Source organism: Sphaeramia orbicularis, chromosome 10 (assembly GCF_902148855.1).
Source record: "Sphaeramia orbicularis chromosome 10, fSphaOr1.1, whole genome shotgun sequence".
In the NCBI taxonomy this organism is placed as follows: domain Eukaryota; kingdom Metazoa; phylum Chordata; class Actinopteri; order Kurtiformes; family Apogonidae; genus Sphaeramia; species Sphaeramia orbicularis.
The window spans coordinates 26,993,518-27,020,694 of record NC_043966.1 but is presented as its reverse complement, the minus strand read 5'-3'; the positions used below and the strand labels follow the sequence as shown (position 1 = coordinate 27,020,694).

General features: G+C 35.8%; 1 protein-coding gene across 1 annotated transcript in view; it reads right to left on the bottom strand.

The window, feature by feature from the left end:
- Positions 1-14,628, bottom strand: part of slc43a1a (solute carrier family 43 member 1a) — a 28,369-nt gene extending 13,741 nt beyond the window's left edge. Inside the window, exons 1-5 of the mRNA XM_030145620.1 lie at positions 14,392-14,628; positions 4,746-4,906; positions 3,921-4,113; positions 3,106-3,161; positions 677-753 (exon numbers count right to left, since the gene is read on the bottom strand). Of these exons, the coding sequence (XP_030001480.1) occupies positions 677-753; positions 3,106-3,161; positions 3,921-4,113; positions 4,746-4,899 (480 nt within the window). The 5' untranslated portion in view covers positions 4,900-4,906; positions 14,392-14,628. The remainder of the gene's footprint in view (positions 1-676; positions 754-3,105; positions 3,162-3,920; positions 4,114-4,745; positions 4,907-14,391) is intronic.
- Between the last annotated feature and the right edge of the window lie 12,549 nt (positions 14,629-27,177).

The following is a 27,177-nucleotide window of genomic DNA, read 5'->3' as shown; positions in this document are numbered from 1 at the left end:
TACTGGGGCGAAAAGGGACAGATGAAAAGAAATGAAAAGAAAAGAAGAGGAGGAAGGAAGGAAGGAGGAAAGAAGGAAGGAAGAAAGGAGGAAAAGACAAGAGAAGAAGTGGCCTTGAGTGTTTTGGGTAGAGGTGAGTGGGCTGAACTCAGGGGAGGGTGTGTGGTCAACCGCAGGACGTTATTGGTGGAAACACAGACAGACACTTTCCATCTGTGACAAGTCATGTGCAGACAGAAACATAGCACACTGTACCAACACAAAGCACAAATCCAAAGCATTTGCTGGGACACGGGTAGCAAATATAATCCACACTTAAAAATGTTGATACCAGCTGACACACCGCACGCAACAACACATGCCTGAAACAAGTGTAAACAAATACAGCTCCTCTTCCAAGTGTACTGTTTCCTCAGCTGACAGACACAGAGGGCTGACCATGCTGCAACTTTTGGCTACCAAAACTTCCTTCTCTTTCCTTCCAGGAACTTTGATCTTACACTACAAATTTCTCAGAATGTAAGTTATGCAATCAAGTTATGGTTGTTGCACTGAACTGTCACATAGTTCAGTGACATGTTACACCCTTAAAGGCAAAATCGTGATCTTTACATAAGGATGTTATGTATTCTTAAATGATGACATAATGTGATGTGCATTGTTATATGTGACTCACCGTAAGCGAGGTGAACGTTAGGCAGATGCCTCCGAAGCCGTTAAGTGACAGAGCCAAGAAGATGAGTGCGGACAGCGCTACAGAAAAGGAGAAGAATTAGTATCAAAATATACATCTCAGAACAAAAGAAGACTGTCGGCCACCAAATGTACTTTCAGCTGACAATTCCATTTTCTTTAAAAAAGGGGCAATGTGTAGTATTTCTACTTTCAGATACTAAAAAAATGACCTGAAAGCATTATTAAAGTGTTTAGAATAAAGAGCACTGAAATGATGCTGAAGTTACATTGAACTGAAGAGCGATAAATTGAATTTAACCACACCAACAGTTTTGCAGATTTAAGTGACCACTAGAGGGAGTAATGAGTCACTGTGTTGGTCTCATGGCCATAACATAGGGCCTTCAACCAAAGCATCAAAAAGTAACATGATGGGATGAAAATCACAAAAAAAAAAACCCTTATAGAGTCAAATAAAGTGACAAAGTGATAAAAGCTAAAAGCATCGTTAATGTTTTCATCACCGGACACAGCTTTAAATTAAAAGAATGGACTTGGATACTGAAATCATAGTGTTTCTTTTACATGGGTGAGTTTAATAATGAGGCTTATGAAGGTATAAACTTATTATGTGAGGTTTATTATCTTTGCTTGGTTTGCCATTTGTTGATCCATGATTCAGACTAAACTGTGACAGTTTTGATGATTCCAAACAGATCTTTTGTGCAGCAATTTATGTCACAAACTGTACAGAAAATGGAACTGATTTGTAGTTTTACTGTGGCTGTTTTCTATCTAAGCTAACAGAGCTATAATGTAAACTATCAGTTGATGCAGCACATGAAGATTATAAGGCACAGTGTTATTTTGACAAACTGTCAAATTAATCACTTATAAGTTTTTGTTTGACAAAGAAAACTTGATGATCCTGTAATACAGATGTGCGTCAACAAGCTTCATACTTTAAACAATGAGTCTACAGTCTGTGGATACATAGTGTTGATTCATTGGTGGTTTTGGTAGTTAAATGTGTTCTGGTACACAACTTCCCCCTACTGTTGAGAGTTTGGAATATAAATACTACATATGACCCTTTTAACTGTGACCTTTATGAAAATAACAGTTTACAGGGTACGAGAAAGCTGCATCCAAATCCATAGTAGGGTCTACATTCTAATCCTATACAGTCTATGCTTATCCTTCAAGGATTAGTGACTAATATGTAAAAACAATCAACATACTTAGCCTATTTCTACCAATATATATGCCAATAAAGTGTGACTTAGGCACAACACTGGCAAATTGAATTTAATAAGCATCGTATGAACAATATCTTATTTTTTCATTCTTTTGTTTCATTTCTAGATACCTCAGGAGTAGTCCTCTCGCCACAAAATGAGTTTCATTATTGTCCTGCTGTTAGCAACTCCTCCATTTGTTTCTGTTTTACACTACAGGATGACATCTTTTTGTATCTGTGTTGTATTTAGTGGGCATACAGTCTGCTTTGTGTGTATCCAATTTATTCATTTTTTCAGTTTTTACCAACTATAACTTCTAAATCTGCTTCATAATCAGTACAATATAAGGCACTGCATTTTCAGTTGGTGCACAGCCAGTTCCTGGTCTTACCCTGGAGAAATGGATTTAATTCACCAGTATTTCAGTTCAAAATTCACATGTTTTACTTTGATGATTGTCACATTTAGTGGTTACATGGATAGTTTTGCGGTTTGCATTTTTGGGGCCTACTCATACATCTACATACTTTGGCATTTACATCATAATTTTTCTGTCAAAGTTTTCAACAGATTATAACACATGATCCAAGTATGATTCCTTCATTTATATTACTTATAGCGTCAGTCTAGTACATTTGCTTAAACCAACCCCTTAACATGATACTTTACCCATAAAATAATAAATACCACCATTTCTTAATGCTTTTTTTAATGCAATGTGCAAACCTCAGTTAAATCCAGGTTGAAAACATTTTTCTTTTCATGCAGCTATGAATGAACACTTTACCTTCCATTCCTTATCAGCATTCGTACATATTCTTGTTGCACTACAAGTCTTATTGCAATGCAAGTAAGGAGTCTATTGGTCTATTCTTTTAATATTTACATATAATTTTCATTCTTTTCTTCAGTGTACTCTGTTTTCTTCTAAATATACTTTAATATCTAAGACTTTTATTGTTTATTCTGCTATATATGCAAACCTAGTTGGTGCTATATGTGAAATGTGCTATATAAATAAACTAGCCTTTTAGGGCAAAACTTTAAGTATTAAAAATTTCCCATCATGCCGTTGGTGAATGTAAACTAAAGCCATTTCTAAGATCTCTCTGCTCAGGATGCAGAAGTGGTAAATCTTTAGCACCAATGATGAAACGTATTGATATTTCATGCCAGTGTTTGTACTTACTTTCAGGGTCATAGGCGGACAGTGCCATCATAGCACAGGACAAGCCAAAACATGAGCTGTAACAAAAAACAGATTGAATTTGCATTAACGAGGAATCAAGACAGAAACTCCCTGGGGCTGAAGTCAGGAACATCAGAAGATAACCCATAGTGACTCACAGCCCCTGAACAAACATCTACCTTTGACAACATGTGAGTAACAGTGTCATGAAAATGTTCAATAAGAGAAGAGCAGCAGATCTAAATGCAAAGTTTTACAGTTTACAGCTGTCATCACCTTGTCAATCGACACTTTTTATCAGCCGTAATACTGACTGACTTTCCCAGCTGCTTAAATAAATAATAAGACCATAAAGCAATCCTGTGCAGTAGTAAGATTTGATTAACTGAGTTCATTAGCACGTGGAGAAAGTAGAATACAGTTGTGTTGGCATACTTTCACACCCTGAGAAGAATTTAACAACTTTTTTTAATACTACACACACTAGTACCACGCCTACAGTCATTGAGTCAGAGGGAAAACACAAAAGCCAATCTTTACTCCTCCCACTGATGGAATGTCAACTGACAGTGCTGGTTACTATAACCTCAGTAGTAAGGGATACTGGTTTGTGTGGTTTTTTTACTGTCAGTCTCACTATCATTTGCAGATATGCGACACATTTCTGACATTCAGTCTCCATGTGACTCTGAGAAATAGCTGGTATTTGCTCAAAATAAATAAGGAAAACCCAACACGTTAACACATATACATATTCACATGCCATGAATCCCACAGACAGTCGTTCATTACCAGTCTGAGGTTTGATCCATTACCTGCCCATGAGGCGAATGGGTCGAGGCCCAAACTTATCCATCAGGATACCAAGAGGCAGAGTGGTGGCACTGAGCAAGAAGGAGCCGATCGTGAAGCCCAGATTCAGCATCTCCTCCTGGTCCACACAGCTGAGCCACTCCTCCACATCTCCACTGGTGGAGTTCCCCAAAGTCACGACCACAGAGTCGTTTACTGCAGGAACAAGCACAGAGGACATGAGAGGGATGAAAGTGCCGTGAAATCACAAATCAGCAAATACATACCCAGCAAAACTGTTGGTTGAATTCATACCAAATTGGGTTTATAGATTGCCAGTGACCAAGAATAGATCTCATTACAATTTGGGAACAGTAGGTCAAAGTTCAAATTTTTTATGAATTTTTAAAATCTTTTTTTCCCCCTATTTACTTAAAATGGGCAAAATTTCAAATGTCTGTAGCAGCAAAACAATTGGTTGAATTCATACCAAATTCGGTTTATAGATTGGCAGTGACCCAGAATAGATCTGATTACATTTTGGGAAAAGTATGTCAAAGTTTAAATATTTTTAATCTTTTTTTTTCTCTCCCATTTACTTATAATGACCGAAATTACAAATGTCTTTAAAAACATCGATTAAGTTTTAATTTACCTCAAACTTCGCACATATATAGAGGCAGTTGATATGCTGACATCACCACAAGCGTAGATATGACAACATCCGCTGATTCGATGTCAAAGTAAGCAACAATACATGCGAGGGGTAGGGTTTGTTGCGCCTGGCACCACTTGTTACGTATGGTAAGAAAAAGACTGCCAGTTACTGATGTAAGCATTTAATTTACCTGAGCACAGGTGTGAGTAGAAACCTTCTCTTTTGAGCATGATCAGTAGGGATCCCCAGCCCAGGAGTACAGCCGAACACAGCAGGTTCTCTAGTACCGCCGTCACCGCCATCCACCAGCGCCTTCTGTAGGCCTGGAGGAGAGAGGGCATCATCGCTGCTCTGGGAGAGTTGGAGAAAGACAAAAAATATTAGTATGACAGAAGGAGGTTGGATGGTAACAAGCATCAAAAAGCAATGAGTATCAATGACAATCATTAGGGGTAAACAAATTTGCAGTACAGAAATATCTTGCTTAGGTTTTCTGATTTTTTAATAATTTGATCTTTGGCTGCTAAACCTCTGGTTAGAGAAATATCAACTTATCCTAACACTTAAATTTCAATATTTAAAAATACTTCGTTTTTTTGGCCTTGTCATGTGTCATTTTTCTCTGTATTATGTCTTTATTCTTTTAATACATTTAATATTTGAATGTATTTTTGTGTTTTATTGCTTTTACGGTTGCTTGGTGTTTGTACAGCACTTTTGCCAAATCTATTGTTTTTAGATGTGCTTTATAAAGAAAGTTGGATTGCATTACCTCTTCGTAAAATGATTAACACTTCACAATTATTATGACCAATTAAACCATATATAATGTTTTTATATAAAGTAGGAACCTGACCAAGAACTAAAAACCTAAACACGTACAGTCAGATGGAGTTGATTTTTGCCTATATATCAAAATAACAGTTTAATTATAAAAAAAAATCTTATATCGTTCTATATTTATATGCTGTTATTTAGTCAGACTTTTTTCCCCTTTCTTCAATCAATCAATCAATCAATCAATCAATCACTTTATTTGTCCCCAATGGGACAATTGTTGTGCAACAGTCGGAGCAACACACAAATACACATCAATCTATCAAATACATGAATACATAATAAAATAAATATACTCAAATCAGTAAGGGTAAAAATATAGATAAAAAGTATAAATGTACAGTCGCAGAAAAAATTATTAGACCATCTAAAACAATGGTGGTGCAATCAAGTACTAACTCCTGTGTGTATCATGAGACTAAAACAGACAGAAAAGAAAGCATGGAATGCCTAAAAGCACTGTTTTTGGCAGTACAATGCCATAGATATGGATGTAAGAACTGAAGGGATTTTGGTTATTGTCAAGAAAACCATGGAAAATGTCTAGATATCAGCTCTGAAATTAAACTGTTATGAGCTATTTTTGTTGTTATCATTATATTTGTCCAAACAAATGTACCTTTAGTTGTACCAGGCATTAAAACGAACAAGAAATTGAAGAAAACACCAGTTGGTCTACCAATTTTTTCTGCGACTGTAAAAGCACAGGATTTCAAACCAATAAAAAAGGGGGTTAAAAACAACACTACAGATAGACTACATTTTTCTCCTGGAGTTTAGTATAGGGCAATAGCTGAAGGTACAAAGGAATGTTTGTATCTGTTAGTTTTAGCAAGTGGAAGTCTAAGAAGTGAACCAGATTGAAGAAACTGAAACTGTTGATGAAGAGGATGAGAGCAATCTAGCAAGATGGACTCTGCTTTCTTATGTAACTGTTTGTTGTAAAGGTCCTGTAGTGTTTTTTGAGCAGTGCCAGTTATTTTAGTGCAAACATGAACCACCTTATTGAGTAGGTTTTCCTGCTTTACCATAAGTGATTGGAACCAACTAATAAAGGAAAAGTAATTGCAGACTTGATAAAAGAACAATAAAACATGGCCATCGGGGTTAAATCAACCTAGACTTTCTAAGACTAAAGAGACGCTCCTGGCTTTTCTTGTAGATCATGTCAGTATTTCTCTCAAACATCAGCTCTTCCACTCTTCCATCTTCGAATTGCTTCCTAGCTGTGATATTTCATTGTGTTCATGATTGGAGACCTCCTGTCTCCTGAGATAGTACATTTTTCTCCTCATTTCCTTAATGACTGTGTGTGTGACCACTCATTGTTTTGTAAATCCTCGCGGAGTACTTTAACACCTAGTGCTGCATTGTCTTTAACAACCCACCAACGGTACTGTCAACACATAAACTATTTCACTCCTGATTTTCCCAAGTGAAACAATGCCGAGCTTAACCTGCCTCTTTTTGTTGTGGAAATAAGGGTCACTTCTTAAAACGGCTACATTTCCCTCTGAAAACAAGCTTAAAGATATATCAGGAAATGATAATCTCTTCACTGGCTGTAGCTGCAGTGTAGTTTTAGGTTTTTATCTCACAGGGATCAGAATGAGTGGTGATGCAAGTTTTGTGTAAATAACAACACACAAAAGCAACAAAAACAATGACGCAACTGAGCAAATATAATCTGGTTGGTCATGACCACCTGGAAAGCAAACACACAAAGGTCCGGGTTTTACAACTTTTATCCAGTCCAGTCATGGTGACCCAGAACAGACTGAACACACTAGAAACAGAAGAAAATGGAATTAAAAGACTATAGATCAATGTAAAACCAGCTCTTATTTGGCGTTGAACTTAAAAGAAGTTGATGGGATGAGAGGGATCAAAGTCTCAGAGAATTTATGGGAGGGTTGAAGTCATGGGGCCAAACAGGAAGCACTTTTAGTAGTTCTTAATGAGGGTCTCCATTTGAGCATGTGTTGGAGAAGCAGGGACGATCTAATGGGACTGATTTGTCTCTGCGTGTGCCTGTGGGCTCTGGAGGCGTGTGTCTAATGCAATTATCCATAGCCCACTGAACCGCCTTTGTGCTGAAAAGAGAGTCTGAAAAGGGGGATTTCTCTGTAACTGACACCCCGTGCCGAAAGGCCCGACCCGACTCTCAAAGACGAGGCAACGGACCGAGACGACACTCACTGATGCGGCACTGGAAATGTACAATACCTGAAATAACTTGTTAATTCCCTCACAAAATACATCGTCTAGACTAGAGCTGTGACAATCACTGGATTATGTTGTCAGCTGGTAAATTAATCAACTATTTTTTTTATTAAAGACAGTCAATCCTAGTGGAAATCCTGTGATTGAAGCTTCTTAAACATGAATATGTTATGAGTTTTTCCCTCCTCTATGATTGTAAACCTCATGTCTTTGGTTTATTGACCTATTAAGACAATTGCGGGCCTAATTTTTGGTGCTGGGAGACACGTTTTCTGACACTTTATAGAGGAACTACTTGATTAATCAAGAAAAATAGTTTGTCCAACCATGGGCTCTTAGATGATGCATCTCAGCATCCATATAACTCTGACTGTTCAGTCTTTTCCAGGTTTCTAGCTCCTTGATATTCAATAGCATCTGCATACATTAGACACTTGTATTAAATCCTGTGAAGCTTCATTGAAACCTAAGGGTTGAACATGATGTATCTCTGCTTGCAATGGATGCATCCAACGTGACTGTAGAATATCTATGCCCCTTATGTAGTTTGACTACACCTACCTGTCAAATCACTTTAGATCACTGTATTGTACAGGAAGTTTTTTAGAGCAAGTCTTTTAGCAAGTTTTTTTAGAGTATATACTAACCTGCCCGTTTTGTTTTGTCTTCTTGTGCTGTATGCAAAACTGCTGAATACTTGAATGTCCCTTGGGATTAATAAAGTATGTATGTATGTATGTATGTATGTATGTATGTATGTATGTATGTATGTATGTATCTATCTATCTATCTATCTATCTATCTATCTATCTATCTATCTATCTATCTATCTATCTATCTATCTATCTATCTATCTATCTATCTATCTATCTATCAGTCCATGTGGTTCTTGTGGCTGATCATAGATGGTTGTCTAATACTGTAAACTGTTGCCAATAAAACAGTGTAATACCGGAGAAATAGTTTGATTAGTGGGTCCGTTACTGTGTTTGAAACAAACTGTGCCAACTCTCAGGGCTATTAAGCACCGGTAATCTTCAGAAATCCCCGTTACCACATCCACAAAAAAAAATGAAAAAAGTCCACTCAATGAGTGTAGTGTATGTTTTGTCTGAGCGGTTATTAAAGTGTGTCTGTTGCCTTTGTTTACGATTTCACAACTTCATTCATTATCTGAACCCGCTTTATCCTCACTAGGGTCACGGGGGTCGCTAGAGCCTATCCCAGCTACATAGGGGCGAAGGCGGGGTTCACCCTGGACAAGTTGCCAGTTCATCACAGCGCTGAACATATAGAGACAAACAATCAATCTTATATTAACACCTATGGGCAATTTAGCTTAACCAATTCACCTATCAGTGCATGTTTTAGAATGGTAGGAGGAAACCCGGAGAGAACCCAAGCAGACACAGGGAGAACATGCAAACTCCACACAGAAAGGTCCCATCCCCATCGACTGGTGTTGGAATTGAACCCAGGACCTTCTTGCTGTGAGGCATGAGTGCTATCCACTGCACCACTGTGTCACCCACAACTTTAGATACAAATATCAATGGTGTGCAGCAATTAGCTTACCAAGTCTAGAGATGTTATTACATCATACATTGGCAGAAGACAATACAATATGTAGTAGTATGATATAATAGACAATAATATTTGAAGAAAAATGAAGTGTGAAAATTACACAACAAGATGGAAGAAGATGCAACAAGACAAGAACTGTGTAAAAGACACAAAAATAATGAAAAAAGTACAAAAACACCCAAAAAAATTACATTAAAAGGGACTTTATGGAACAAGAGTTTTAACAGCAGAAGAGGCAGCAAAAATTAATTCTGTCATTTTGTTTGTTTGGGTCCTTTTGGGTGTTGAGATTAAGAAGTTTGAGTGACATTGGTCTGGTTTTGTCCAGAAACTAAAGACACTGTGCTTAGTTTACAGTTACAGAGAAGTGAAGAAACCAAAAGAATCTGGAGAAAACTACCTGCTAACCACAGTTGGTAATTAGTTTAATAGTCTTTTAATGACCAGTTGTTGCAGCTCTAACAAACACACTGTTCATAAAAAGTAGAACAGATGGACAGAACAGTCTTTGAAGAACACAGACCATTAAAGGCCTAAGTTTAGAGGCTACTGTCACATGGACTGGATTTAGTGTGCTGTGACCGCCCATCAACACACAATAAATACACTTCCCATACACAGACAGGCAGCATACGGGTAAACAATACCGAACACAGTTCATCAGAGGATTTGTTGTTAAAGTGAGGGAGTCATAGCTACACTGTCATGAAAACGGCGTGTGTTTACGTAAAAAAAAACGTTGGTGTCCGTTTCTGTTGGGGCTCAGGTTTTACAACCACGTGCAGTTGCACAAGTTCAAGACAAAGCTCTGCCTCTGCCTCACCTTTACTTCAGCTTCCTCACACATTCTTCCTCTCCATTTTCCCGCCACTTTAACGCTTATAGTTACCACAGACGCTGTTACAAGAAGGTGTCAACTCGTAGAACAGGTCGACAGTCATGCTGTGGAGACGTGGGAAGGTCAACACATACAACAAAGATGTGGAAACAAGTTAAAACATGAAGAGGCGGGGCTTTAAAAGGTTGGCAGACACTTGCGATCCCCCATCATAAAGCTGTTAAGTGTGTGGAGGGAGAGCAGGTGAAAGCTGTAGCGCACGGGTGGTCAACTCATTTTAGTTCAGGAGTCAGCACAATATGATCTGAAGTGGACCAGACCAGTAAAATAATAAACATAATAACAACTCCAAACTTTTGTCCGTGTTTTAGAGAGAAATGTAAAATTACATTACGAAAATATTTACATTTACAAATTATCTTTTTTTTTTAAAAAATGTGAATAACATAGACCTGAAATTGTTTAAGAAATGCAAGTGCAATTTTAACAATATTGCACCTCTGTTTATCATTTCCACATGTGCATTACAACTTACAAATCACAAAGGCATAAAACATTTAGCAATATAGGTGTTGCATTGTTAAAATTGCACTTACTTTTCATATGACATTCCATATTGATCATTGTTGTTCAGGTTATTCACAATTTTTGTGAGAGGATAATTTGTAAATGTAACCATTTTCATGTAATTTTACACTAAAACAAAGAAAAAATTGGAGTCATCATCATTCATAGGTATAGTATTTTACTGGTCTGACCCACTTCTGATCAAATTTTGCTGTTCGTGGCCCCTGAACTAAAATGTTTCGACACTCTTTATTGTGAATATCTTCAGTGTAATTTTTGTATTTCATAATTTCATCCTAGGGGCTGGATTGGACCCTTTGGCGGACTGGTTTTGGCTCATGGACCATAACTTTGACACTCCTACACTCTCAAAAATAGAGGTACCAGCTTCTGTACCCTCTTGAAATGATCCATTTTTGTACCTTAAGTACTTTACATAGAAAGAAAACTCTCGTATAGTTGATAATGCCATGATGTTTAAAGTTTGAACCGGTGGCCTAATTGAGAAAAAAAAATGGCATAGGCAAGCTACGACATCAAGACATGGAGGTGTGAATGAAAACTTGATAAAACAGAGATTATGGCAATAATCAGAGGTTCTAATAAGCTAAATAAATTATTAGGCTAGTATCATTGAGCTAATTGGGCTATTAAATTAAAACACAAATTATTATTATTAAATATAATATAGAGTAATTACAGTATGATATATAATAAATAATGTGCTAAGCCTAATGTTTGAACTATAATTAGGCCTACTGTTCAGTTCTCCTGGCCTATAGCCTATTCTCATGGTCTACACACATTTTTTAATGCTGCAGGGTACCTTATACGCTGCCGTTTTTTGGGGCAGCCATGGCTCAGTTGGTAGAGCAGGTCGTCCAATAACCGAAGGGTTGGCGGTTCAAATTCCGCTCTGTCCATGTGCTGTTGTGTTCTTGGGCAAGACACTTCACCCCCCTTGCCTCCAGTGCTGCTACTCACACTGGTGTATGAATGTGTGTGAATGTTCGGTGGTGGTCGGAGGGGCAGCTGTGGCTACAGATGTAGTTTACCACCACCAGAGGGAGGATGTGAGAGCGAATGAATAATGGATCCACTGTGTGTGCTTTGAGTACGCGTTCATAGAAAAGCGCTATATACAGGGTGTCCCATAAGTCTCCATACATAGGAGACATAATACATATGGTTCTAACATGTATTTCTTTATATTTCTTCTTTATAGTTCTTCAGCAGTGGAGGACACGCATTGAAATGTGTTCCCGACAAAATGGCAGTCATATAGACCATATTATATAAATAAAAATGGTTTATGTCAAGAAACGTTTATTTTTCCTATGTATGGAGACTTATGGGACACCCTGTAAATCTAATCCATTATTATAATTTTGGACCCTTTTTCATAGTCTAAAGGTGCAATTCTGGCCTCCTAAAGACCAATATTGTACTTTTGAGAGAACATTCTGAAAAAAATGTACTTATAGGTACATAAATGTTCTGATCTGGTACCTCTATTTTTGAGAGTGTACTGTAATGCCATAAAAGGAAGGTGCTTCCTGAAATACCTGAGCTGTGGTGCAGCTGAATGATTCAGTGTTGCCATGACTGAATGTTCTGTTAATGGTCATGCACAGGAAGGGGAGCAGGGGACACACTTTGGATTATTTAAGGTCATTATGTTTTTATCTCCAAAGTCAGGTTGACCACATTTCATCACGTGTCCTGCTTCCTTTCAAGTCTTTCTGTCTCTGCTCCCATCAAGTCTTTGCTCTTTTTTCCCCGTGGGGATGTTTCTGACCTCGACCAGGCGTGTTTAACAAACTCTGCAGGACATAAAGGACCGCAGGGCAAACTCTTTATCCTCACAAGTTTCCAAGAAAATAAACCACACACCCTAGGAGTCTCTGTTCCCCGAGTAGTCCAAAAACGCAACCCCTGATGCTGCCTGGCCGGATAGCAGCTGTCTCTCCCCGGGCATGACCTCAGCCCGGGGTCCAGTTACCGGCACCGAGGGGCGGCCGCTGAACGGGCCAGTCCGATGCCGCATTCAAGGGCTGTACGAAATATCACAACTCTAACATCATCTCACATGAGGGACCTGTGCGCCAAGTTAACATGATACCACACCTGTCCATACAAAATAAATAAGACGTATTGGATAAATGAGAATGGATAAAGTGTATCTATAGTATTTGTAATTTAGCTTTTCACACTTTATATCATCCAATTTAAAGTCGTTTTATTTGTTCTGACTTCAGATGGGTGCTTCATTTTCATTTCCAGTTTCTAGATATTTCACTTAAAATAACGCATCATTCATTTGAAGTTTCTTTTGCAAAATGTTCGAATTTCATGTTAAACAGCAATTACGTTCCTCACATCACTACTAAGTTGCAACATCCCAAAATGTAATTATTATAGTATTTTAAACATGATATTCACAATTTAGAATTTGTTGTAAATTTGTTCATCTTATTTGGAAAATTTCATATACATAAAAACAAATATACTAAAACACACCCAAATTTTAAAATCTTCCTATTGGAATTTGAAAATTATATTAAATCTTCAGAATTTATTTATAATAAAAAAAAAAAAAGCTCTAACAACCTGGCTATTTATAAATATTTTTTTTTTAATATTGACTGAACTCTCTGTTGCATTTATTTATTAGATTTGTTATTTTTATTTTTTTTTATTTACTTTTTTATACTATTATTTGTATATTATGCTCTGTATGTTTAAATCTATACATTATTTTCTTAAACCTATATGTTCAAATGCTTTTTTCCCTTTTTGACATCTTGCTGTTTGTTCAAATTTTTGTACTGTATACCCAAATGTTTTCAATAAAGTTGGAAGAAAAAAAAACTACTGAGTTGCATTTTAGGCACTTCTCTTCAGTGGTTGTGGCAAAAAACAAAAAAACAACATAATTACTGTAGAAAATAGCATCTGTGATCTCATTAAGTAGGTTTAAAGCATTGAAAAGAATTAAAGATAGCCAAATGTGCTCCAAAAATGTCAAATTTAGTCAGGTTTACTCAATACTTTACTTACCAACTCCCTAGTGCAGCATTCAGGAGTCACTTAAATCCTTTAGCTCATTTTGTTAATTTTTGAATAATACATTTAAAACAAAAAGTACTTTTCAACGCAAACAGCAGTTAGGTTCCTCGAGTTCTAACTGGCGATAAAAACTTTATAGTCTCACTTTCTAGGGAGTCACTGAAGGCACCACTTGTTTGTACCCAAACATGCCTGCAACCACCACTTGTGAGTAAAACAATGAGGGGGGGGAGAGTTTTCACATCCAAACATCACCAATATTTGTGTTTGCTGGCCTTAAACGTGCGGTGTTCTAGGATTCACCAAAGCAGAAGTTTACCATTTACAGGAAGGAAGTGATTAACAAATAAACTAGAGTCAACTCATGGCTGTCAGTGAGTGACTTCCTAAACAGCCCGCTCATTTGAGGTCAGACCTTAACTTTTATTTTGTGGTTTCTACTCACACTTTCACCCGCATCAAACGCCCATTACGCACGGTGTTTTCTCACACTAATCTGAAAACAAAACTTGCCAGAGTATGATGATTTTTTTTAGTGTTTAGGGTAAAAGTTGACATTGTCTTCATCCCGTGCCACGTGTGAGGTACTATCTGGAGCCGGTTCGCCCTGATGCGCGTCGCGCCGCAGCTTTTACGCACGCGTTTCCAGGTAAAATTACGCGTAACAACAAACGGCAGTGACATCATGGAATATATACAGAAAAGTATATTCACTTACTTTAGTTGTGTGTCTTCTCAGAGAAAGAAAAGAACGGTGGAGATGTTTCTTCTGGCGGACTATGAGGTGTAAAACATTCAACTTCTCACAGCTGGATGTGCGCCTCCTTTGGGAGTAAACACAGTCTATAAATAAATAAAAGAGGAAAAAACCCTCTCCTTCCTCTGCTTCCTTTTGGAGGTTTCGTCCAGGCCTGATTCTTCGGTGACTCACGGTTCTTTTTCTCTGTCTGCTTTCTTCACTAACCGCCCCTCTTCTCCTAATTTGACTTCTAATTCCCTCCCTCTGTGGTCGAAGGGGTGGAGGAAAGTCACTACTGCTGCCTGTCGTTCACAGCTCCATAAGCCACATGTGTGCTCTATTCACTTCAATGCAAATGACAGGGTTTTCACGCAGACACAGCAGAAGAGCACAGACCCCCCTTCACACACACACAATACAATGATTGAATGAGCCATTAATCAAAACATCACTTCATCAACAAGTTTTATTTTCAGCCACTTCTCTCCATGCTGATGTGAAGATGTGGCAAAACAAATATCATCATCACTGTAGAAAATGTCATCAGAGAGCACAAAGTGACCTCTGATGTTATCAAGTAGGTTTAAAGCACTAAAGCAGTTAAAGATGGTCAAATGTGCTCTCAAAAATGATTAAATTTAGTCAGAGTTACTAAATATTTCACAAAAAAGTATTTAACCCTTTCATGCATGAATTATGAGAACTTAAGTTAATATTTTTTCTTGAGTGATTTTTTTTGTTTCCTCTTTCAGGCATGAAAAAAAACTATGCAATTGAATTTTTTTTCACAAAGTTACAAAAATGTCCACTCAGTTGGACACCATGCATTTAATTTTTGAAGCAAAGAAACATGTATTTAACCCTTTCATGCATAGTGGTCACTACAATGGACAGCTATTCTACAGCTGTTCTCTTGTATATTCATGGGTTTTGTTGTTTTGGTTCATATCAGCCAACACAGTGGACACTTATACGTCGTCCCATAAACTGCAATTCATCCCATTACTGTAACTTTGCTGTTCTTGATAAACCTGATCTGCACTAACATGTTTTAGTGTAAATCAATTGTTATTTGTTAGACAAAAAGTTTTATTTATTTATTTATTTATTTGCATATTACCTCCATGAAGTGAGTATTAACTAGCAGTAGAATATGTTAAGATGTGAAAAAACATCAGATTAGTAGGACTAAAATCTTTTCATTTGTTTTTATCTCACTTTCTGATATTGGGTTTTAAACATGTTTCTTTACTTCAAAAATTAAACACATGAACATTTTTGTAACTTCATTAAAAAAAACTCAGTTGCTTTTTTTTTCATGCCTAAGGGGGGATAAAAACAAGAAGAAAGAAAAAAATCTTGACTATGGTTGTCATAATTCGTGCATGAAAGGGTTAAAACCCATCATCAGAAAATGGTATACTGTGTGAAAAATATGAAATAAAAACATTTTTAATGCCGCTAATGCCTTTATCTCGCATTTTAACATACTCTAAAAGTAGTTGTTACTCATTTCATGGAGATAATATACAAAAAAAAATCCAACTTTTTGTTCAAGAAAACTATTAATTACAGTCTAATAACAATTAACAATCACTTTACTCTCAAACATGTTAGTGCAGATCAGGTTTATCAAGAACTGCAAAATTACAGTAATGGTATGAATTGCAGTGTTTGGGATGATACTTAAGTGTCCTCTGTTTTGGCTGATATGGAACTAAAACAACAAAATTCATGAATATACAAGAGAACAGGTGTAGAATAGCTGTCCACTGTACTGACCACTATGCATGAAAGGGTTAAATTTAGCAAGTCTTTGGATATACCTGCATTTAACCGATCTCCAGGTAAAACTGTTTTAATTCACTTAAATTCACTTGCTCATTTAATTAATTTTTAATAATAAATTCTAAAAAAGAAAAAAAATCATTCCATTGTAAGCAGTTTTTTATGTAGACAATCAATTGTAAAGCTATGAAAATATTAGATAAAAATGCAAAATTAGGTGAAAGTTCAGAACCAAGTTACACAAAATACAAATGATCTGTATTAAAATCTACTCAATCTATGTAAATTGATTAAAAGGAAATTATCAAATGAATATAAAAAAATACATTTAAGCCTATCACATCATCATGACTTTTTATTTTCCTATCACTTCTTTTCATGCTGATGAATAAATAACATTATCATTGCAGAAAATGTGATCATTGACCACAAAGTGACCTCTGATATTATCAAATATACTTAAAATTAGTCAAATGTACTCCAAAATATGTCAAATTTAGTCAGATTTACTGAATATTTATGCATTTAGGAATCCTTCAGGTGAGTCAAAGTCACTTAAATCCTGTAGCGCATTTCATTCATTTTCAAAATTCAAATTTAAAAAAACAAAAAAAAAACAAACTTAAAATAAGTCTTCAACTCAAACTGTTACACAACTAAGACAGTCAAGAGTAATGCTCTGAAAAAAATTGATAAAAAATGCAAAATTAGGTGAAAATTGCGAACCAAAACTTTTAAATACTCAAAATTATATGATTGGATTTTTTCCTATTTATATCTAGTTTAATCATCAATGATGTTTAATTCAGCTCAGTATTCTTTTAAACTATATTTAAACCTATATAGTAGGAAGTCAGTGTTGCCTGTATTTATGTTTTAAGTGTTAATTCATTCCAGTCAGTGTTTTTACAGCTTCATGAAGATGGAAAATACATGATGTTACTTTACTGCTGCACATGAAGACTAGTCAACAATTACGCAAATGTTTCTTTATACGGTTTGTATTGAATATACTATTATTTATAGCTGTTTTTTGAATGATAGAAATAATGTAAAATCTTCAGAGGTGACAAACAAGATAAAAGGCATTAACCTGTAAAGACCCAGTGCTACTTTTACATCAGTTCCCAAATGAATTTTTCTATCTATTTAACCTTTCTTAAGTGATTTATCACCATTTATTGCAATATAATCCTCTGTATTTTGCATTTTTCAATGGAAATCATATATTTTCTAATACTTAATTTCCTATGTTTTGTTCAGGTGTTCATGAACACTCAGAGTAAATTCAATGTTATTATATCAAAACAGAGAAAACGGAAGAAAAAGTGAGTTTCTCATCAAAGATATCAATTACTGAGTACAAAAACAAGTGTGTCCATCCTCTGTCATTGATCCAACTCCATGGGTTTTACTGGTGAATCAAAGTTGTAGAAGATGACAGTGTTTCCATGGTAACTATGGAGCTTCTGAAAGTCCAACTGGGTCATATCTGATGACCATGAAAAGATGAATAATTGTATTTTACATCAATTATTTACATGGATTGATAGGATTGTTAATTATTTTATGTCCGTAGATGCTGTTGGTTGCCAGTGGTTGTTTGGGTCTTTATGGGTTAAAATATAAACCTGGTAATAGTTGAACTTAATACTGTCTGCAAGGCTTCAGATACATGTTCTGATTTTTGTTAAAATGAGATATCTATATCTGTAAATCTATATACTGTAGGATTTAGAAACATGGTTGGTTGCATTTTTCTTGCTGAGGAACAAGCAGCTGTTATGATCAGTGATATCAAATACAAGTCTGGCATGAACGAGGATCAAGTTTGGACAGGTGTGGCTCCATTGCATATTTGCAGTGAATTTAGATATGTACTGGGCAGCTGCATGTGGGATTAATATGAAACTTCCTTTTAAAGAGATCAAGCACACACTGTTACCATGAAATGAATAATCTATATTGTACTGTCTCCGTCCTGTGTTATCTGGTGTTCAACAGTCAGTGTACTGCTCTATATCTGTCTTTGTTTTCAGTTGTGGTTATTCATTAATTTATCAGTTAAAATGTAAATTTAAAACAAAGAGAAATAGACATTGAGTTCCACAATTACAAAACGTAAACTTGTTGCTGACACTTGAAGACAACCTGATGATGTGATAATAATGATAATAATGTTCCAAAACAAAAAGCAAATGTCACATCATATAACTTAAAAGGATCTTTATTATTTTGGTTTTAACACATAAATCCTGAAGTGTTCAAATATCAAAACTAAGATTTAAGATGCATCTTTTTACAGAAAGTCTTTACATATCAGATTTATTGTATTAACCCTTTAACAACTGCAGTCTCTCCAGCGCTGCATTTTGTGCTTAACAGCATTCAAATTACTGTAACTCCTGAACTGTTTATACTATCCACAAAATTCAAACAGCAAAGCTGAGATCCTGAGCTTTCTGACACGATATAACACTTTATGGCAGCAGTGTGAGACTCTATTACAAGTAGAAAGGAACTGTTTCAGAGACTTCCACACAGGCTAAAAATGCCTGGAAATAACAAAACATATGAGGCCATAATATGGATACTGAACGTTCAAGACCAAAAAGCATGTTTGAGCAGATACAAAATACAATCTCGGAAAAAAATATTAGACTACCCTTATTTTCTTAAATTTCTTGTTCATTTTAGTGCCTGGCACAACTAAAGGTACATTTGTTTGGACAAATATAATGATAACAAAAACAGCTCATAAGAGTTCAATTTCAGAGCTGATATTGAGCCATTTTCCATGTTTTCTTGATAATAACTAAATCACTTCAGTTCTTACATCAATATCTATGGCATTGCACTGCCAAAAACAGTGCTTTTAGGCATTCCATGTTTTCTTTTCTGTCTGTTTTAGTCACATGATGCACACAGAAGTTAGTACTTGACTGCATAACCTTTGTTTTTGATGACTTTTAATGGTCTACTAATTTTTTCTGCGACTGTAGTTGAAAGTTTATTTTTGCAATCTCAAAAAGCTTTGTCATGGACATTTACAGTTGTTTCAGATTTTTACTAAAACACACTATTTTAAGCATTTGTTATTTATAATAATGATAATTAATGGCCAAATACTGAAAGTTAAGTTCTTCCTGAAAACAAAGGTGCAAAATAATGGGCAAAAAAGACATTTTCTGACATTTTTATTGCACAGAAAACATGAAGACACCTAGGCAGCCTGTTATAATGGCAGTCTGAAAAGAGTTAAAAAGGGTCTGTGGCCTTCAGAAGGTCGAGACCCTCGACACCCATTTCTGTCTTCAAACACAGGTCCAGCTAATTAAAGAAACAGATGATTCAGGCTATTGGCAGTATATCTGACAATAAAAATGACATTTTTGCAAAGGAGAGCGTAGGGAATAGACTGTCCACTCTTGTCACCTTATGTTTCCTACAGGCAGAGAACATTCAATTTCCATCTTTTATTACTTTCATGGATTGACAACCAAGCTTGAATAAATCTCTTATAAATCTGGTTTCCATACAGAAGTATTAATCCTGCTTATTCATAGCTCCAACTGTGTTTGCACCACAGAACAAAATCCACACCCCACTGAGCTCTATAGGGAAGAGTCCAGTTTTCCATTTCTAACCTATATAGTAATTTGCCAGATTTAATTCTTGACAGTAAAAGCATTATAGCTGGTCATAAAACATTTGCTCCAGCTGTGGGGGCAAAGCTAAGTACTCAAGGCCCCCATTTTTTTAATAAAATAATCCTGTTGGAATTTTTGTGAGTCCTCTCCAACTGTGGACACCTGGAAATGTCACCTTTAACCCCACCTGTCAACTGAAAGTCAGGCTCATTTATGTACAGGCTGATAATTTAACACTTCACAGTAGGGGAAGTCTTATAAATTATTTAGCTGATTGTGGGTGATGGATGCAGCGCACAAGAACAGAAGCACCTACGCTGTGTTCCAATACAGATCATTTATAAATCATGATGTAGTGAGACTTGTTGTGACTAACACTCATTTCAAAGATTTATTTATTTAATGTTTCTTCTATTTTTATACTGAGTTATTATTTGAAATACAGGCCATAAAGTATGTCTTGAGTCATTTTTGTTATGTCGTCAGAAGTGGTTACATCAGTTATTATTATTATTATTATTATTATTATTATTATTATTATTATTAGTAGTAGTAGTAGTAGTAGTAGTAGTAGTAGTAGTAGTAGTAGTATTTTTTTTAAATTTTTATTATTATTAGTGTTATTATTTATTTTTTTAAATTTATTTACTAAACTGTACTAAACAGAAACACTCTGGATAAAATGTTAGACTAATTCATTTCTATTATTTAGTGATATTTTGACATGTGTTCATTGAAAGATATTTTACACATGCTTATGTCAGAGGAAGATGCTGTATTTGACAGAGCATGCTGACAGGTGAAGGGCGCCATCTGCTGGACAAATAGAGTAGATTCAGTCTCAGCCAATTAAAAGCTTTTACTGAAACAGAAACACGTCATTTCCTTGTGTCATTTAGAGGAAACAGGATGGATGAGCCCCAGAATAAACCATGCACACACATCGGTTCCATCATAAACACTGACTCAATATGATCCACAAAGAAGAACACTGCTGTAATTAAGCTCAAAGTTAATTTTACTTCTTGATGCAATTTTTGGAAATGATTGGCTGCACATACAATGTTCTGACTTCTAGAAAATTAAATGGAAAACAAATGACATGAAGTTCTTTGAAGTACTGTCTCATCTTCTCCAGATGTAGGATAAAGTGCTAGTACAGTTTTGTGTATATTTATAAAATAGATATATAAATGTTACAGTAGAAGGAATGTGAAAAGTTTTGTAATTTTCCTGTTGAATAAAACCCATCCTCTTATTGATACACAGAGTTTTACATTTTGACCCAAGACTGTATCTTTAAAACTATATACAAGCACTTTTGACTTCAATTTTCTTTACTAAAGGCACAGATTTGGTACAGATTCACTACTTGTATTCTGGAGGTCAGTGCTATGAGTTAGAAGTTCACCAACAGTGGATTTTTAAAAGCTGTTATAATAATAGTAAGACATAACTGATGGACAATGAATGTGCTGATATCATTTCCACACCTCCAACAAAAAGTCACATAATTTAAACATATAAAAAAAAACATACAACAAAAAATACCCTGCCTGATACGGTTAGACTTGCCACCGTAGTCATTTTTAATAACAGGTTAAAAACATACCTTTTTTGACAGTGTTCTGTTGAGTTGTGTGTGCGCATGTGTGGTTGTGTGGGTATGTGCGCATATGTGAGTTTAAGTGTGTGTACATATGATTGTTTAGTTGCACTTGCACTCTCTTTTTTCTGATTTTTAAATTTTTTTTTTTTTTATGTTATATACCTGTTGGGAAGCAATTGAGTCTGCCTTGTGCAGGAAATATGCTTTATAAATAAAGTTGAATTGAATTGATTTGAATGGAACTGAACTGAGTTGAGTTGAATTAGGGATGTCCATATTGTACCACACTATATGGACAAAAATACTGGGACACATCACACCTACAGACTGTAGGACCTCCCATTCGCATTGATTTGAAATATTATTATGAAGAACATATTCATGTCAATAATTATCATGTTAAATTTCAATTAATATTTTCTTTTCAAGTTTAAAGTCTCTTCCTGACTGAGAGTTGAAGAAATTCAGATGTTTATTTATGGCTTGAAATTATTAGTTATGGTCAGAATGTGACAAATATTACAAAAATGCAGAGATAGAACATTTAGAATTATTATAATGATTTGAAAAATAATCTATATTGAGGAAAATTACATAAAGATTGATGGCAATGTAAGCAACATTAAACCTAAAGATGAAATAAAAACCTTTTTTGCAATAATATTCATCATAACATACAATTCTGTTACAGTTGTGTAGCTCAGTCCCCTGTCTGTGTCTAGATATTTTCATCCATAGAGTGGGATTTTTCCCTTATTTAGAATTAGTGAATACACACATAAATAAACATGAATCACTGAACATCAAACACTAAGTAATTAATCAATACATGTGGAACTGAACATCAAACTTACCATAAAAATCAACATGGGAGTGATTTTTTACCTTTTGAGTTAATTATTTCTAATCAAAATCCAAACCCTAATTATTAACCTCTGCTAAACTGATCAGTGTCACAAAAATTAGACCAGAAGGTATTTAAAGAAACCTGAGTGACACTTATGTACTTCTTCAGGGTCATCAGGAAATAAAAAACCAGCTGCTTTAAAACCAGATATAAAAATAAAAAATAAAAATTTTTAAATAAACAATAAATCCCATACATTCACTCACTCACTGACTAACAGGGTAGTTGCATAGAAATGAATATGTCCTTCCAGGTCAGCCTTTATGTATGTATGTACTGTATGTATGTAAGTATGTATGTATGTATGTATGTATGTATGTATGTATGTATGTATGTATGTATGTATGTATGTATGTATGTATTTATTAGGGACAGTGCGTATTAATGGACATCTACAACAATTGCAGTTGTAAATATGCCAGATTGTAGCAACAGTGCTCATTTCCATCCATAGTTCCTAGCCAGGTGACAAGAAAGACAACAGACAAAAGACAAAACATCATTAAAACACACAACACAACACAGTGAGGACAGTCTACTGATGGTCACAGGCTTGGTTTTCCTTCATCCAATGTTTAAGTTGTGATTTGAAGGAGGCATATGGTTGTGAGTCTCATCTGTTGAGTGGTAAACTGTTCCAATATTCAGTCCCAGTGACAGAAAGTGTAGTCTGTCCAACAGTAGTGCACCTACGTGGCACCTCACAGTCTCCTGGAACTGTGGCCCTGGTGGCCCCTCCAACTGACGGACTGGGATTTGATCAAATCTGTCAAAGGAGGAGGGGTAAATCCATGCAAGACTTTGAATATCAGGCGTGCATTTTTGAATTTCACAAAATGATTAAAATTACGGGCGACACGGTGGTGCAGTGGTTAGCACTCGTGCCTCACAGCAAGAAGGTCCTGGGTTCGATTCCAACACCAGTCGATGGGGGGTGGGACCTTTCTGTGTGGAGTTTGGATGTTCTCCCCGTGTCTGCGTGGGTTCTCTCCGGGTACTCCGGCTTCCTCCCACCATCCAAAGACATGCACTAATAGGTTAATTGGTTAATTTAAATTGCCCATAGGTGTGAATGTGAGAGTGATTGTTTGTCTCTATATGTTCAGCCCTGCGATGAACTGGTGACTTGTCCAGGGTGTACCCCGCCTACGCCCCTATGTAGCTGGGATAGGCTCCAAGCGACCCCTGTGACCCTAGTGAGGATAAAGCGGGTTCAGAAAATGAATGAATGAATTAAAATTACGAAATTGATATTTATCTAAAATAATACAGTGGTGGAAACTAATTTTTTTTTTTGTTTGTCAAAGAGTTTTATGGCTTTTTAAAAAAGTGATACTATGGGTTTGAGCGTTGTGCCTGCAGCAAGTGACCTGGAAGTTCTACAGTATTCAATGTGAGAGAAAATCATAGAGTGTAAAAACCTCTTAGCAGCATATAGGGTCAAAAAAGGTTGGACTTGTTTAAAATTTTGCACATTAAAATGTACTGTCTTTTTAAGTCACTTCATATGTTTTTTAAATGTTAATGTTAAAGTGGAGTGTCCTAATAGAGACATGACTAATGCACTAGAACTAAAAACTTACAGGGTACGAGGAGGGATCGAACTGGAATATCTAGAAGAACAAAGAGGAAACGCAGGACATTCTGTCACTTAACACTGATGTGGAACCTGAGTAGTTAGTCCTTAGTATCTGTTGAGACAGATGTAAGATAAAACCTAGAGAACAGATCTTTATAAACATGTGTCTTTTACAAATAATGAGTAACAAGGACAAACTAGAGAGATTTCAAAGTAATTTATAAATTATCTGAGGAACAAAGATTTATCACAACTGCTGGATGAGTCAGGGTTCTTTCTTTCTTTCTTTCTTTCTTTCTTTCTTTCTTTCTTTCTTTCTTTCTCTCTCTCTTTCTTTCTTTCTTTCTTTCAAATGGGAATGGTTATGTTAAGGTTTTAATATCTGTCTTTTTTATGGAAGTATTTTTTCTCTTCAGTTAAGGTTTATAACTGAAGACGTGGAAAAGCTGAAACACATTTTTTAGACTTGATTTTCCTGCAAATATATTTTGCTTGTTCTGATCATGGTTATTTTATAGAAGTTACTTGTGTATCCTCTGTATATTTCAATATATTTGGGTATCGTCAGTATATTTGGTAAATTTTTAACTTTATTGGTATTATTATTTTTTTTGTATGTTTGGTTCAACACTGTAACTGACATATAATTTCTGCTGCCTGTGTTGGTAAAATAAAACTAAACTAAACTAAAATAAACTAAACTAAAATAAAACAAAATAAAAATAAAATAAAATAAAATAAAATAAAATAAAATAAAATAAAATAAAATAAAATAAAATAAAATAAAATAAAAATACAACCAATTGAAAGGGAACGTCCTTTAGTGTTTGTGTTTAACATATGGCTTTGATGTGGCCTAAACTAAAATGACCATGACTAAAAAATAACCCAGACATTTAATGGATTATAAAAGGTTAAATGCAAAACCAAGTGATAAAGCGCCTGCAGCTTTTGTAGATGTTAACATTGTTATTACAGAATGTACAGCAGTTAAATTACACAGTGTTGTAAAGCGTGTACCCTCTGACACTGACGGTGCACACCTGATGTATCAAAGCCAATAATTTACGTCTGTGGTTGGACGCCTGCATGCTCAGACATGATGTAAGCTCTTTAATTCTTCTGCACAGATGTCTGAATGAAAGGCTGAAGAAATCGTTTTATCTCCACGAGCGACGGGCAAAGTTTGACAAACACCCCCAAGTGTGACGAGTTGAATGAGGACATCTGACATTCATGAATGACACTGAACCAAGTAATATTTCAGACAACTAAGTGGGAATAAGTGCTCAACAAAGAAGGTCCTTGAGAGCAATAATTTGACGACTAAATCCACCACAAAAAGATGAATAGACCACAAATTTTACTACAGGATAAAAGTGTTGTGTCTGCTAATTGATGACAGCTTAAACATGAGCTTTGTAGTGTAAATGTACATGCATGATGCAGATGCATCAAAAACTCCACTTGGTGAATTTGTAAATAAATAATAGGCATTTTCCGGATTTTATACTCCTCTGATTCTGCACTATATCAATCAACCCCAGTTTTTAAGTGTGTTTTGGGAGTCAAAAATCTAAATTTTCTGACAAGTAGCCAAAATTAAATGAAAATAAATGAGAATCTTTAAACTTGAGTCAATTTTAGAGGCAACTAAAAACAGATGGGCCTGGGCAGAAGATTAAGGCTGATTTCTAACTAATAATCACTCCAAATGTTAATGTCTAATCTGTTTAGTTTGTCACTTTCTAAACGCCGTGAATTCTGGGTAAATAAAGACTTTTTTCCATCCATAAAAGATACTCTTATCCTTGTAAGAAATGGTGCCGTTGCCACAGAATCATGCAACAATAATTCTACTTTTGCGCTATTATGGACCTAAAGCCATTCTGAAAAAGCACATTTTATTCTTTTTCCTCTAATGTCTTTGTCCACACATTGTTACTGTTAAAGAGCTTAAAATGAGGCATATTTCCACCAAGCTGTTATGAAAAGAGTTTAGTGTCACCACTTTAAACCTCTCAGCTTAGTTCATGTCAGGAGAAAACTTTTAGTGTCAGGAAGAATTTCAACACTTAAGATATTTTACTTGGAAAATTCAGACATGAGGTTTAAATAAACTATTCTGGAAAAAATAATGAGGCTTAATGTGGCAAGGCTTCTGCTAATTCTTCAGTCAGGCTCAGGATAATTACCTTAGACTGAACAATTGACAGCCCCTTCATCATTTTAGGTTTCTAGCTGCTTATTGTGGTATTTAAAATCCCTTTCTCTTCTCATTTCTTGCTCAACACCATCATTAAACCACAACAAAACCATTATTATAACCAGTGTTTCCCATTTTTTTTGTTGGCCGGTGCCATTGATGAGTTCTTAGTCTGAGATCAAAACAAAAAAAGCAAAACTGGGACTGTTCAAATGCTATCGACTATAGTCAAAACACCTTCATGAAATCAGCCCCAAGTTAAATAAACGAGACTAGAAAACCACTGACATAATCACATGTCCAAACCAGTTTAGTTCACAGCCCAAAACGGATAGATCCAGGTGCACACTGATGCAGTAACAATAATACCTCTTGTACTTTGTTTTCTGTTTATATGAATGCACCATTTGTCTTTTTACAAAAGGGTTTTTGTTATACTCTTACATATACATGTGTTGCCAATGGGCTTTGCTCTCAAGGATTGTCTCGGTGCTTTTTGGCAACCCTTAGACATTCATACATTTTTCTTCTCATTTGTTTCTTTCTTGGTACCCTGCCACGATTCTAGTTTTTCTCCAGCTTCTTTTTGATGGTGGACTCATGAACACTGACCAAAGCCAAGGACAAAGAATCCAGCAGACTTCTGGATGTTGTAAGGGGGCTTCTTTTTGACTTCCTGCATGATTTTTATACTTTGCTCTTGAAGAAAATTTTTTGGCAGGACGTCCGCTTCTTGGAAGATTCACTACTGTCCCAGACTTTCTCTACTTGTAAGGCATGTATTTGGCTCGGGTACAGCGGAGCCCTGGAGCTTTTGGAATGGCTTTGGAAGCATTTCCAGACTGACAGGCGTCAACATCGTCCCTCTGGAGATGTTGAGGAATTGCATTTGATCATGATGTGACATAGTATCTCTGAAACCTATTCACTCTCATGGCAAAAGAGCTAAAGTTTGTCAGATGTGAAATAGTCCAAATCAGACAGGATAGCTGACATTTGTGTGTGCAGAGGAATAAGACATTTACA